At 46.9% G+C, this 12910-nt stretch overlaps 1 protein-coding gene across 7 annotated transcripts in view; it reads left to right on the forward strand.

The window, feature by feature from the left end:
- The window catches only part of SEMA5A (semaphorin 5A), a 152986-nt gene that overhangs the window by 120650 nt on the left and 19426 nt on the right, over positions 1-12910 (forward strand). For all 7 annotated transcript variants that reach the window (XM_077933561.1, XM_077933558.1, XM_077933559.1 and 4 more), the window contains 4 exons: positions 272-453; positions 760-903; positions 4765-4912; positions 8078-8303. In XM_077933561.1, the coding sequence (XP_077789687.1) occupies positions 272-453; positions 760-903; positions 4765-4912; positions 8078-8303 (700 nt within the window). The remainder of the gene's footprint in view (positions 1-271; positions 454-759; positions 904-4764; positions 4913-8077; positions 8304-12910) is intronic.

A 12910-nucleotide genomic window follows, 5' to 3' on the forward strand; every position in this document is an offset into this window, starting at 1 on the left:
TCACTTCATAATGAAAGTGAGGAAGTCCCATGTTTAAATTTTCCCCATATGCAAAAACTCCCTGTGTATGGAAAGCTGTCACATCAGGGAAATAAAGCCTTTTTTCCCAGGCATGCTAATTTTTGAAATGCAGAAGTGTTTTTTGTTGTTGTTTTTAATGAGAAATATTCAAGCATATGAAAGCAGTATAATTCAGCAAGAGCTGAGCTCCATGACTGCTGTGATTATTACCTTAACTATGGCAACCAGAGCTTGTCTTTTTGCTTTCTAGGTAAGGAATCTGACTGTGGATGGCCATTTTGGAGCCTGGTCAGAGTGGAAGTCTTGCTCCCACGTGGACGGCTCCAGTGTGGGCTTTTGCCTCTGCAGAAGACGCTCGTGTGACAGCCCAGTTCCAAAATGCGGAGGGCGGCAGTGTGAAGGGCCAAGTCTAGAAGTGGCCAACTGCTCCAGGTGAGCGAGAGAAAGAGGAGGGGACCTGAAGGGGTGGGGAACTTTTCTGCAAATGGGTATTGATTTGGGCCACTCCATACATGTTTTAGGTGTAAATGTAGGATCTTTTAGGTATAAACCTTAAAATGTCAACTATGGACGTGTATAGGATGTAATTTTTAAAAGAAAAAATCACTGGAGTAGTGGGAGAAAGGGGTGCTTAACACTTTCCTTGCCTGTCCTTTCCCCTCAGTCCAGATTTCCACAATCCCTTCCAAACAGCTGTTTCCCACGTAGGTTCAGAGTTCTGATCCCTTATTCTTCTAGAAATGGAGGCTGGACTCCTTGGACATCCTGGTCCCCTTGCAGCACTTCCTGTGGGATAGGCTTCCAAGTCCGCCAGCGCTCTTGCACCAACCCAAGCCCTCGGCATGGAGGCCGTGTGTGTGTGGGACAGAACCGGGAAGAAAGGTAAGCTGCTTTCTCCTCGTCATTGACTTAACCTTTAGGTGTCTCCTTGATTCTGTCAACCTCTTTCATTTCTCCTCCTTTGTGTCAATCAGCCTTTGCTCCTCCAATTTCTGCTATTTCTGCTTGTAGCATCCTTATAGTTACTGAGGGAATAAAAATTCAGTTGCAGTTTTCACTTAGTTGGGATCTCCCCAAATCAGCATTGCCACATAGTTCTGCCTCTCCCTGCAGTGCCTTTAGCCTGGCGCATGACTGCCTTCGAAACCTGCAATTCAGGGGAAAGTGTATGATCTCTGCACTGGATTGTTAGCCAGCTGGTTTTTGATTTCTTCACTGAGTATTCTAAGGCTCTGTAAAGCTCTAGAGAATGCTTTCAAGGTTGTAGCTGCCTAACAATCTATGTTACATTAAAGCAGACTATACTTAAAAAGTATTTTAATTGCTATATAAAGCTCACCTCTTCCAGCTTGGCAGAGCTGGGGTTCCTCATGCTTCCACCACACAGGCTCCATCACACTTTAAAGCAGAGGTTTTAAAATTCCCTGCTGTCAGGATACTCTTTACAACTTGACCTGTCTGCTTCTGGACCCCAGCACATCTGAAACAAAAATCTGGGGCATTGCAAAATCTTCTGGAGAGTTTTCAGGGGAAGCAACCCAGAAGATGCCCAAGGCTTCCTTGCAGATGTGCTTTGCAAGGGAAGATCTGTAATAATGCAGGAAGAGCTGCCCTTTGGGGAGGCTGTCCACTCTGGCTGAGTTCTCAGAAGCTCCAGGGCTTTCCTGGGCGCAGTCTGAAACTTCCCACCGGTATAATGACCAAGGAGGGGAGCCAAGGGCCAGGCTGCGTGGAAAAGAGCAGGCTTTTATCTTTGATGGTATCTTCTAAGTTCTGTGGAATGAAAAGCAGAATGCAACTAGCCAGACCGCTGTGAAAGAAGCAGAAACTGCTCATGCAAGTAAATGGTGTGGCAAGGGAGCAGGTCACTGCCAGCCTTCTCCCAGCCCTGGGACACGTGGAGATAATTGCTGTAGTTAATTCCTTTTGCCTCATCATAACTATTACTAAGCTACATCACCAAATACCGCCAGTATTGCTGCCCCAACCCTGTAAGTGTGCTGGTGTTGCGTTTGTGAGGTGCTCAGTCACCATAAGAACGAGCATCTGTTCCCATTCTATGGAGGGAAATATGAAGTCTGTGTGAGCACAATGAATTCTTTTCCAGGAAACAAGCTTGAGTTTGGAGTCACTGGGGGGAAGGGACCAGCTTGTGTGCATGTTTTTAATCATCTGTCGCTCCTCCCCCTCTCCCTTCCACACCTTCAAATAGCAATTGCTATCTTTGGGGAGATTGACTGTGGCCTCAGTCGATGCATCAAGGGTCATGTCACTGGCCTGGCAATTTTTCCATGTCACCCTCTCACTTCTGCCCTCATCACTTCCAGACGCAGGGTCAGTGCAGAGGTCTCCAGTTTCACAGATCTAAAACCCTTGCATTGCTTGTTTTGCAGACTCGCTGCAAAACATAAGCCCTCTGGGTCCTGAGAAAAGAAGAAATTAACAGGCAGGGGAAGAGCAGCAGGGGAAAAGCACTTCCTGCTAGCTTGAAATGCTTCCAGAAAGAGGATTAATCAGACTTTGCTCAAAATCCTGCGTTCCAGCAGATTCACGCCCACAATGAGACTCGGAGGCTTCTGGGGCTTGTCTGCTTGGTACAGCAATTTAACATGTGTGCTGTGGCTCATTCTGACTGGGAGGAAAATGTGAAGTTGGCTTCATGTCTCGTTTTGTTTTATTAAAAGCAAAACAGTTTTTACAAACTCTCTGGCTGCAGTCGAGAGTCCTGTGCATGTACTGGGCTTGAGTTGTCTGCTGTGCTTTTGTGTGTGTGTGTGTGTGTGTGTGTGTGTGTGTGAGAGAGAGAGAGAGAGAGAGAGAGAGAGAGAGAGAGAGAGAGAGATAACTGCCAGTAGGGACAATATCCTTGAACGTGTAGTGCTTGATATGGGGCAATTTTCGGTTGGGTATTGTCAGGGGACTGCCATCGGAACAGGGGAGGGAGGCAGGGGAATACAGAGAGCCTATGAGGCTTCTGAGGAGCAGCTCCTCTCCAGCAGTGGGGAAAGCCACACCTCCAGTGGAGCAGAGAGGGAAGGAGCCAGCCAAGCGAGGAGAGGGCTGGAAGATGCTGCTCAGAGAGCCCAAGCGCCTCACCTAGCCCGGCTGGCCAGGAGGCAGACACGCCACTTCCATCGCCCAGCCTGCGCGGGGGGGGGGGGGGGGGGTGAAACGCAAGGAGGGGAGGAGGAGATTTGGGGTGACTAAGTTCTTATGTTGGGGAGAAGCCAGAAGAAGCCACTCCCAGATCGTGCAAGTGACTAAGACGGACATGAACTTGTTGGTTCCGCACTGTAAATAGTTTGCACCAATAAAACCTGTAAAAGACAGGTTGGAGTCCTGCCTGGTTACTCACGAGCAAACACCACCCGCATCTGACAGGTATCATGGTATTAATTTTTATAAGTTGGTTGCTACAGAAAAAGTATCTAAGCAACTTACAAAACTATAAGAAAATAAAGCATAACATAGCACCAGGAGAAAAGAACAATGCTTTACAATAAAAGCCATACAACAAACAACAATACATAGAAAAAAGCAGGAAAAAAACAGCAGCAAAAACTTTGGCAGCTGAAAAATCCACAACTGAAAAGGCCTTCATAGTCAATTTTGGCAAGCTGGAATGTGTGCAATCCAGATGATAAAGGTTCTGGAAACAAAGCCTTATGAGGAACGGTGGAGGGACTTGTGTACGGTATGCTTAGCCTGTAAAGAGGAGACTGAGAAGAGATACGATAGCCATCTTCAAATAGATAGCCATCTTCAAATATCTCAAGGGCTGTCACATAGACAATGGAGCAAGTTTGTTTTCCCCTGCTTTGGAGGGTAGGACTTGAACCAATGGATTCAAGTTACAAGACATGAGATTCTGACTAAACATCAGGAAGAACTTTCTGACAGTAAGAGCTGTTTGACAGAGGAACAGACTCCCTCTTTTCCATAGCTGCAATAGCCTAGAACTCAGACAACCTTTTAAAATTGTTGGTCTATTTGCATGTTTCAAAAATCTAGCAAGTCAGATCTTAGCTGCTACCAGCAAAAATTGAACTAAATCAAGATGGGTCACGGTCTCTGGAATATATCCTGACAGGAATATAGTGGTACCTCTGGTTACGTACTTAATTCGTTCTGGAGGTCCGTTCTTAACCTGAAACTGTTCTTAACCTGAAGACCACTTTAGCTAATGGAGCCTCCCGCTGCCGCTGCGCCACCGCCACGCGATTTCTGTTCTTATCCTGAAGCAAAGTTCTTAACCTGAAGCACTATTTCTGGGTTAGTGGAGTCTGTAACCTGAAGCATATGTAACCTGAAGCGTATGTAACCCAAGGTACCACTGTACCACTGGTACATGTGGTAATAAGTTCCTTGTTATGGCACATAAAATATGTAAAATAACTACACAGTGTTTTCTCAAAAGACGACAGTCCCACCATGTGTGTATGTAGGTTCTTTTACTCACACTTGTTCACATGCATCCCTTATTGTTACAATTCGTCTCCCCATCCTCCATCTTGCCCTTTTTTTCAAAATTCTGAATGTAACCTTTTTGAAGCAGAGACCAGTCCTATATATTACCACAAAATATTATGGTAAGACCACAATCATATTCCGCTTCACATTGGTCTATGATTCTATGTATGTGTACCTTCTTGATAGTGAAAGCACTAAACCCTGTTGTTAAATAATGCAAATAGCTGTGACCAGGTATACTGTTTCTTTTCTCTTTTGCTTCCCTTCTCACAGGTATTGCAATGAGTACCTGCTGTGCTCTCCACACATGTTCTGGACTGGCTGGGGTGCCTGGGAACGTTGTACATCCCAGTGTGGAGGCGGGATCCAGGCCCGCCACAGAACCTGTGAGAATGGCCCTGACTGTCCCGGCTGCAGCATGGTGAGTCACACATTAATTGTTCTAAATGTGTATATGCACACCATATTTTTCGCCCTATAGGACGCACCGGCCCATAGGACGCACCTAGATTTTTTTGGGGGGGGGAATAAAGGGGAAAAAAATTATTTCCCCACCCGCTGTCCCCCGAGCTTGTGGGGCTGGCGGTGGGGCTCTCCTGAAGCCTGGAGAGCGAGAGAGGTTGGCAGCGGCGTAGCGTGGGTTGTCAGCACCCGGGGCAAGGCAAGTAATTTGCGCCCCCTAACCCGTGGATTTGCGCCCCCTAACCTGTGGATTTGCGCCCCCTAACCCATGGATTTGCCCTAACCCCAGATGTTGCGCCCGGTGCGGCCGGCCCCCCCTACACCCCCCACGCTACGCCACTGGAGGTTGGTGCGCACCGACCCCTCTCGCTCTCCAGGCTTCAGCGAAAGCCTGCATTCGCCCCATAGGATGCACACACATTTCCCCTTCATTTTTGGAGGGGGGAAAGTGTGTCCTATAGGGCGGAAAATACGGTATTTTATATTTTTATGACCTTAATATATATTCATGAGATGATTTTGTAGCATACTAAGCTGTGACAGAGATACTGACACAAACTGGTAATGGTGAAACCTAATATCTACCTACCTACCAACCAACCAACCTACCTATAGATACAGATATATAGATAGATAAATAGATAGATGTATACTGACATTCAGAGCCTGGCCTGTGTTGACCAGGTTAAACTACTGCCATAGGCGCCGACTCCATGGGGCCTGAGGGGGCCCGAGCCCCCTCAAAAATTCGTTTGGGGGGGCTCTGCCCCCCCAATAATTTAAGAAAGTTATTAGTTTCGCGCACTGCTTCCCCGCGAAAGCGGGCGGAGGCGGCGAAGCGGCGGCGAGATCTAGGCTGCCCGGGGAGCCGCGCCGCGGCCAGGCGGGCCGGAGTCCCCTCGGGGGTCGGGGGCTGCCTGCCCTCGCCTCGCTCCTCCGCGGCCTCCGCCCAGGATGCTGCCGCCCGGCCCTCGCAGTGCCGGCGAAACCCCGAGGCGCTCCTTGCTCACGCTGGCGCGGCTGCCCATGGCCCGCCCGCCCTCGCCCCTCCCGGCCCGCCAGCGCCGCCCCCTTTCTCGGGAAGGGAGAACCCGCCGCCGCTGGCCAGAAGGGGGAAAGCCGAGGCGAGACAACCTCCCGTTGATCATTCGCTTAGAAAACTTTCCGGGGCAGGACCCCGGTATGGCCCCCCCCAATATTTTTTATAAGTCGGCGCCCCTGACTACTGCAATTCCTTGCTTGTTGGGCTGCCTTTGAAGACTTCTTAGAAACTTCAGTTGGTACACAATGCAGCAACTGGCAGAACAACCCAAACTTCCTTTGTCTTGGACGGTGTATTGAGCAGAGATGTCTTTCTGCTCAACTGTGTAGGCTGGGGTTATCCAGGGTGGGGAGGAGGGTTGGGGCTGAGCTGGCCCAGGATCCCCTGGCTCTTAAGCTGATCTCCTGGCTGTTGGGTGAGGCACTGGGACCAACCTAGAGCTGATCATTGTATCAGCCAGGATCTGGCATTGATTTGGCCTGGTCATTCTCCGCAGGACCACCCTCCATAGCAGCCACGATTAACAGCTGGGCTGTGGTTGCTCCAGTGACTCCCCCACCCTGCAAAGTCCCACTGGAGGGGAGTGAGGGCAAGGAATGCAGCCTGGATTACTAACTGGGACTGATGATTCAAAACCTGCTCTTAAACAATGCTGGTAGCTGCGTGTCCATTTCAGGGCACAACACAAAGCCCTGACGCTTCCCTCTAACATCTGGAGTGGCCTGAGACCTCGGCACTGGTTCTGTTTTGCACCTGAGGCGAAATGAGCTGGGTGATTACCAAGGAGAAGGACTTTTGGTCATGGCCCCCTGCTTCTGGAATGCCCTCCTTAGGGAGGCTCAACTGGTGCACCAGGGAAAGATGTTTTCATTTGTCCAGGCATTCTAGCATGGGATGCAAGCTGGATTTAATGTTTGTTTGATCTGCTCTCTTGAGTTTCACTGCTGTGTTGATCTACTCTGTGTCCTTGTTTTCATTGTTGTTTCACTTGCATGTTTTCCCCGTAGTTTTACTGAAGTGTGACCCATAAATTAAATAAATAAAAGTGGGATCAACCTGGGTCTCAAGCCAGTGTCTCCTGCTCCCGATCCCCTCGCTTCTTCTCAGTGGCCTCTGGGAATGGCAGCTTCAGGCTTCTGGAATGGTGCCCTTTCAGTCTTCGGAGTGGAAAGGGTTACTTTGATCTTCCTTGGAGAACCTTTAATTCCGAATGGTTAAAAAAAAGGGTCAGAGAGAGAGAGTGCGCAATGTCATAAGACAGCGCAAGCAAAGACCTGTGTTGACCTGCCGTGGCTTTTTATATTGAAGGGTGTGATTTGGCATTTACCCATGAAAAGTCAATGGCAGTGCACAGGGTAGAAGGGGGGAAATGCTTCTCTTTTTAGCTGCTGTAATTATGACTCTCATTTGAAGCTGTGTTATAGCTTGTTCGTGCTAACTGTATATTTAGAAGGAAAAGCCAGAGATTATGTGCTGAGCAGCATTAACCCGAGGGCCTAAAAATGAGAAGACTTTGTAGTAAAATGTGAGTTGTTCAGTGGCTGCTGGTTCGAACAAAGTGGTTTGCCAGCCTTTGCCAACCTGGTGCCCTGCAGATGTTTTGGACTGCAAATCCCATCAGTCCCAGCCAGCAGAACCCTGAGCTGATAGAACTGTAGTCCACAACATTTGGAAGGCACCAGATTGGGGCAGGCTGAGCTTACAAAAGATGTGGCATCCATCGTTTCCCTCGAGACAGACAGGTGCCAAGAAAAATTCTAAAAGCTATTCTGGGAGCAACAACAACAACAAAATCCAATAAAGAAATAAACCAACTAAAAATCGTCAAAAGTAGCAGCTGCTGCCTCGGAATCCTACAGTCTAGTTCTTGGGTTTGTCTCATAATGAATATTATAGTAAGGTTGTGCTTTATTAATGCAGGCATTGTGAGTATAGGAGCACCCAAATAACCTTAATTTCCATGTTTAAACAATGATATTATAGTCTCTAAACCCCTTTGGCCCAGAGAGTGTATGCAAAGTTTCAAGGTGTTTGTGGGCCATGCTAGACACTAAATAGAAGTAATCAACCCCTTTCCTTCAGGAGTATCAAGGCTGCAACACCAGCCCCTGCCCAGAGTTGAAAAAGACAACTCCTTGGACCCCATGGACTCCGGTGAACATCTCCGACAACGGTGGGCACTATGAGCAACGATTCCGATACACCTGCAAGGCACGGCTGCCTGATGCAAGTTTGTTAGATGTGGGAAGGCAGAGGATTGAAATGCGTTACTGTTCCAGCGATGGGACCACTGGATGCTCAACAGATGGTAAGCAGCCATGTGCATCAGAATCTTAGGTTTCTTGCCATTGCTATGGCTGGAGGTGACTTTGGTTTTGTTGGTACTGATAGAACCACTAGCAAAGCACCTATTGCCACAGTGGGCAAAAGCAGGACACGCTTTGTGGAAGATCATAATGAGGTGCGTCCAATAATATCGTCAGTCCAGGAGCAACCTCTCCCGCCCCAAGAAGTCACCGACTTTGCCATCAGCCTGAATTGGGTCCCTAGGCATAAAAGGGTCCTCAAAGGTCATCAGCTGAGACCTTTCCTGCTACTGCAGGAAATCTGTTACTGATTAAGGGACCACATGCTGTTCTCAAGGACAAAGTTCAGGTGAGGATCAAACATACTGCCTCTGTCAGATACTGATGATTCCAGTATCAGTAGTGTGGCAGAATTTGCCCATCTCTAGTGGCTCCCCTTTGACATTGTGCTCTTTGATTAAGAAAGTAAATTAGCTATTGACTCCTGTGGCACATACATCTCTCCCGCGCGCACTGCACAGTCAACGGGTGCCGTTCCTTTCTGTGGCAAAGGAGAACATGCTGCTGCGGGGGAGACCATGTCCCAAAGTGTGGTGATATACGGTAGGAACTTTGGGCAGAATCTGGTGCCTTCCTTTCCCCAGCATCCTTCTGTAATGCAATATATCATGCACTGGAAGCCTTCGTGCCTGCTCAGCCTCTCCTTGAAAACCTCACAGAAGATTCTGTAACCTTCCCAGGTAGCTGGATTGATTGCTGAACAGCTCTTATCATTGGGACATTTTTCCTAACATTGAAACTGGTAGAAAGCTATAGCTCTTCCTCATTTCCTGACATCTTTTACACATTTGAAACCTCTCAACTTTCAGTCTCCTTCCTTGCAGCTAAATATAACCAGTCTTCTGATTTCATTCTTACAATGTTCAGTCTAGATTTCCCCCCCCTTAATCATCTTCATTGCTCTCATCTGAACGGGGCATTTTTTCAATGTTTTTTTCTGCTTCTTTCTGTTGTGGCACCCAGAACTTTACATTGTGTGCCAATTTGCCAGTACTTCATAGAATCTTATTGAAATTTCTCAGAATGCCTCCCAGTTAAAATGGCATATTCCATTTTTGCCACAACATCAGCCTCCTGGTAATTCATTATTTATCCCAAACCCTTCTTGGCAAACTTAAAAGTTTTTCCAGTTATGTCCCATCTCATGCATTTGATTTTTGCTCCCTGTGAGTAATACTTTATATTTTCCCTTAATAGGCTTCATCTTAATACTGTCTGCCCAGCTGTCAAGTCTGAGATTGGTTTGAACTTGTATCTTATCCTCTAAAAAGTTGGCAGTTCCCCCTTTTTTTATATCATCCTTTCCTTTGATGAGTGTGCAGCCCATTCTTTCACATGCTGCTTCACCCACCACAAATCCCTGCAAAATAGCATTTGGTACCTAGTTCCAGTCCAGTATTTTGGTGGCTTGTCAGTCAGTTGCATGTCATGCGTCCACCTAATCATGAAGTCTACCTTTTTAAAAAGATTTCTAGGAGAGTCACCAGTGCTCCTTGCCTGGAGTTTAAAAATCACATATCTCCTGCTGGATGGCAAAATATTAAATAAGCCTGAGGGGACAACAGCTGGGAAGATTGGAGAGAGGAAGAATAATCACCCTTTGCCCCCCAACCACTGATTTCAAGCTTCCCCTTCAGTTTGGGAACCTGAGATAATGTGGAGTTTCCATTTTGGAAGCTGTGGCAATACTGCCAGGTGCAATTCAGCCAGGATATCCCTCAACCAAACCCTCCTTTGAAATCTTTCACAGCCGTAGTACTTTTTTGTGCTATTAAAAGCCAGAGACTCAGACAGGTGAAGTGAATGGGCTTAGTCTATCCTCACTGTTTTCCCTCAGTTTTTTATTGCTGTAGTGCAGCTTGCCACAGCACATGCAGGTGTTGGCTAGAGCTCCCTTGCTCTCGGATTCTTGTTTGCATGTGTGTAGAGGTAGGCAGGTGAATTTCTGGTGCAAATGGAAGCATGATGTGTTTGGGAAGCAAAATTCAGAATATAGTATAGCAGCTTGCAAACAGAGGCCCCTTCAAGACTGTCACTATTTTGTGGGATGAATCCAAGCACATTCTGGGAAATAGAGGTTTGCACTCTCTCTGGCTCCCTTTTGCTGCTCCGAACAGGCACTGAAAAGTGTGGAATGAACAAATGATTAATGTGAAGATGTATAACCGCCGTGTGAGCAGCGCAGGATGGCTGCTCATTGTCGTCTTAACTTCCCTGCAAACAAATCAGAACGAATGTTCGATATAATATGACCTCTGCATAAGCTTTGTGCAAGTAAATAAGAATGAATGCTCAATAAATAGGTTGCCAAAAGGAGCCCAGAGAAGAGGACTTTCCTTCTCTGACAGTCCTTTGGGGTTCTTAGCTGAGCCCAGAGGAGACAGAGCGCTTCCAGTCTCTCCTCTTGCCCACATGGAATTCCTTCTCACCTAGTGCTTAAGTACAAGGCGGAAATATGGCTGCTTTGAAATGCTTGCGGCGCCATTTCTTGCCACATTCTTCATCTCAGTGCCTTCCTGCCCCATTTTTAAACAATCTCCCAAGGACAGATCTTTCACTGCAGCAACATTGTCGCCATTGTGCAGCATTTCCTAAGGCTCCACCAAACTTATGTTGTTACAACTTGTCCATTACTCCAGCTCACCCTTGACTCTGGGCCAGGAGACAACAATAGCAGGCGCTCCTTTTTCTGGCAGCATCCCAAATATCCAAAGGCTTTTATCATTGTCTCCCTTAACTTTGATTTTTTTCTTAATTAAAAATGGCCTGGTAATTGCAACGGTTGAGAGTCTGCAAATGAAAGTAGTTCTAAGATTGAAGGAAGAGAGCGAAAAAGAACCAATGTGCAGGTTAGGAGACTGAGCCAAGAAACCCAAGATTCAAATCTTGCCTCTGTCATTAACTCAGTAGGTGGTCTCAGTCTAGCTACTCTTTTCGTCCAGCATTTACAATATGGAGAAATACTATTGGCCTACCTTGCTGATTTTTTGTACGGATTATTGAGATAAAGTTCATGAGATCCTTAGAACATCTCTTATCTGCTATATGTGAATGTCCACACAACTGGGGCCTGCAACAAAAGGCTAATGCTGTGGACTGATCTTGTTCAGGTTTCCTGTCAGCCAGCCAGGCCCTTGTTCTCCTTGTCCAGTCAGCATTCTGTGTCCAGGAAGCAAGCTCAGTCCCTGCTGGACTCTTGGGTTGCATCTTTAGGGTCCTTTTCCTTTAAACACGTTGACTTCTGCAAATCTTGGTGTTTCCTTGAACAAGACAGTGCCTCCCTCTTGTTTCTCAGAGGCCCAGTTTTGGGAAGTGTCATGTGGGAACTTTGATTATCTTTTGTAATACGACACCCTGTACAAAAATTTGGCACCCTCAAATGGATCTTCCCAATTTTGCACCCCCTCAGCTTGGCGCCCTGTGTGGGGGAACCACCCGTGCTACCCTAAGTCTGGCCCTGGGGGAGTTTCCTATGAGAGGGAGGGATGTCGCTGTACAGACCACAGATACATTCAGAGAGGTTGGGGGGGGGGGGTTGATCTGATACATAAGGCTGCAATTCTATGCACATTTACATAGGAGTAACCTTACTCCTGCCAACCTAGCAGTTTGAAAGCACATCATGTGCAAATAGATAAATAGGGACCGCTCCAGCTGGAAGGTAAACGGCGTTTCCATGCGCTGCTCTGGTTCACCAGAAACGGCTTAGTCATGCTAGCCACATGACCCGGAAGCTGTAAGCCAGCTCCCTCGGCCAGTAAAGCGAGATGAGCGCCGCAACCCCAGAGTCGGCCATGACTGGACCTAATGGTCAGGGGTCCCTTAACCTTTAACCTTACTGAGAGGAATGAGATTTGCCCCTAAGCAAACAGGTATACAGGGCTGTGATAAAAAAAGGTTTCCTATCTACAGCGGTACCTCTAGTTATGAACTTAATTTGTTCCAGAGGTCTGTTCTTAACCTGAAACTGTTCTTAACTAGAGGCGTTCTTTCACTAATGGGCCTCTTGCTGCTGCCACTGCGCCACCGGCACATGATTTTCGTTCTCATCCTGGGGCAAGTTCTCAACTTGAGGTAATTATTCCAGGTTAGCGGAGTTTGTAACCTGAAGCGTTTGTAACTCGAGGTAGCACTGCATCTACCTACCCTACCTATCTAATGTAGGTTGTGCAGAGAGTCAGTCAATCAATCAATCAATCAATCAATCAGTTAATAACCTTTTTTTAAATAAAACTTGTTTCACATTTCATAAGAGTCATACACAAATCATGCTACACAAAAATAATCATCAGAAATATCTCATAAAAAGGACACAGAATTGATTATAAATGTAGACTGGACTTTGGGTTCATTAAATATGCCTTGCAGGTCCCCATATTTGTTGTATACTCCGCCCAGTAGATTTTTGGAAAAGAATCAATTTGACTAAAATTAACTCTCTTGAATTTTATACATCTATTCTGCTTTAGTTGGGCTTCAGTTGGTTTTTTCAGTGTTTAGCCCTGCCCTGTTTAATTGCCTCCAGATTGCTGTTTTTCATGACTTTGTC

This window comes from Podarcis muralis, chromosome 8 (assembly GCF_964188315.1).
Source record: "Podarcis muralis chromosome 8, rPodMur119.hap1.1, whole genome shotgun sequence".
In the NCBI taxonomy this organism is placed as follows: domain Eukaryota; kingdom Metazoa; phylum Chordata; class Lepidosauria; order Squamata; family Lacertidae; genus Podarcis; species Podarcis muralis.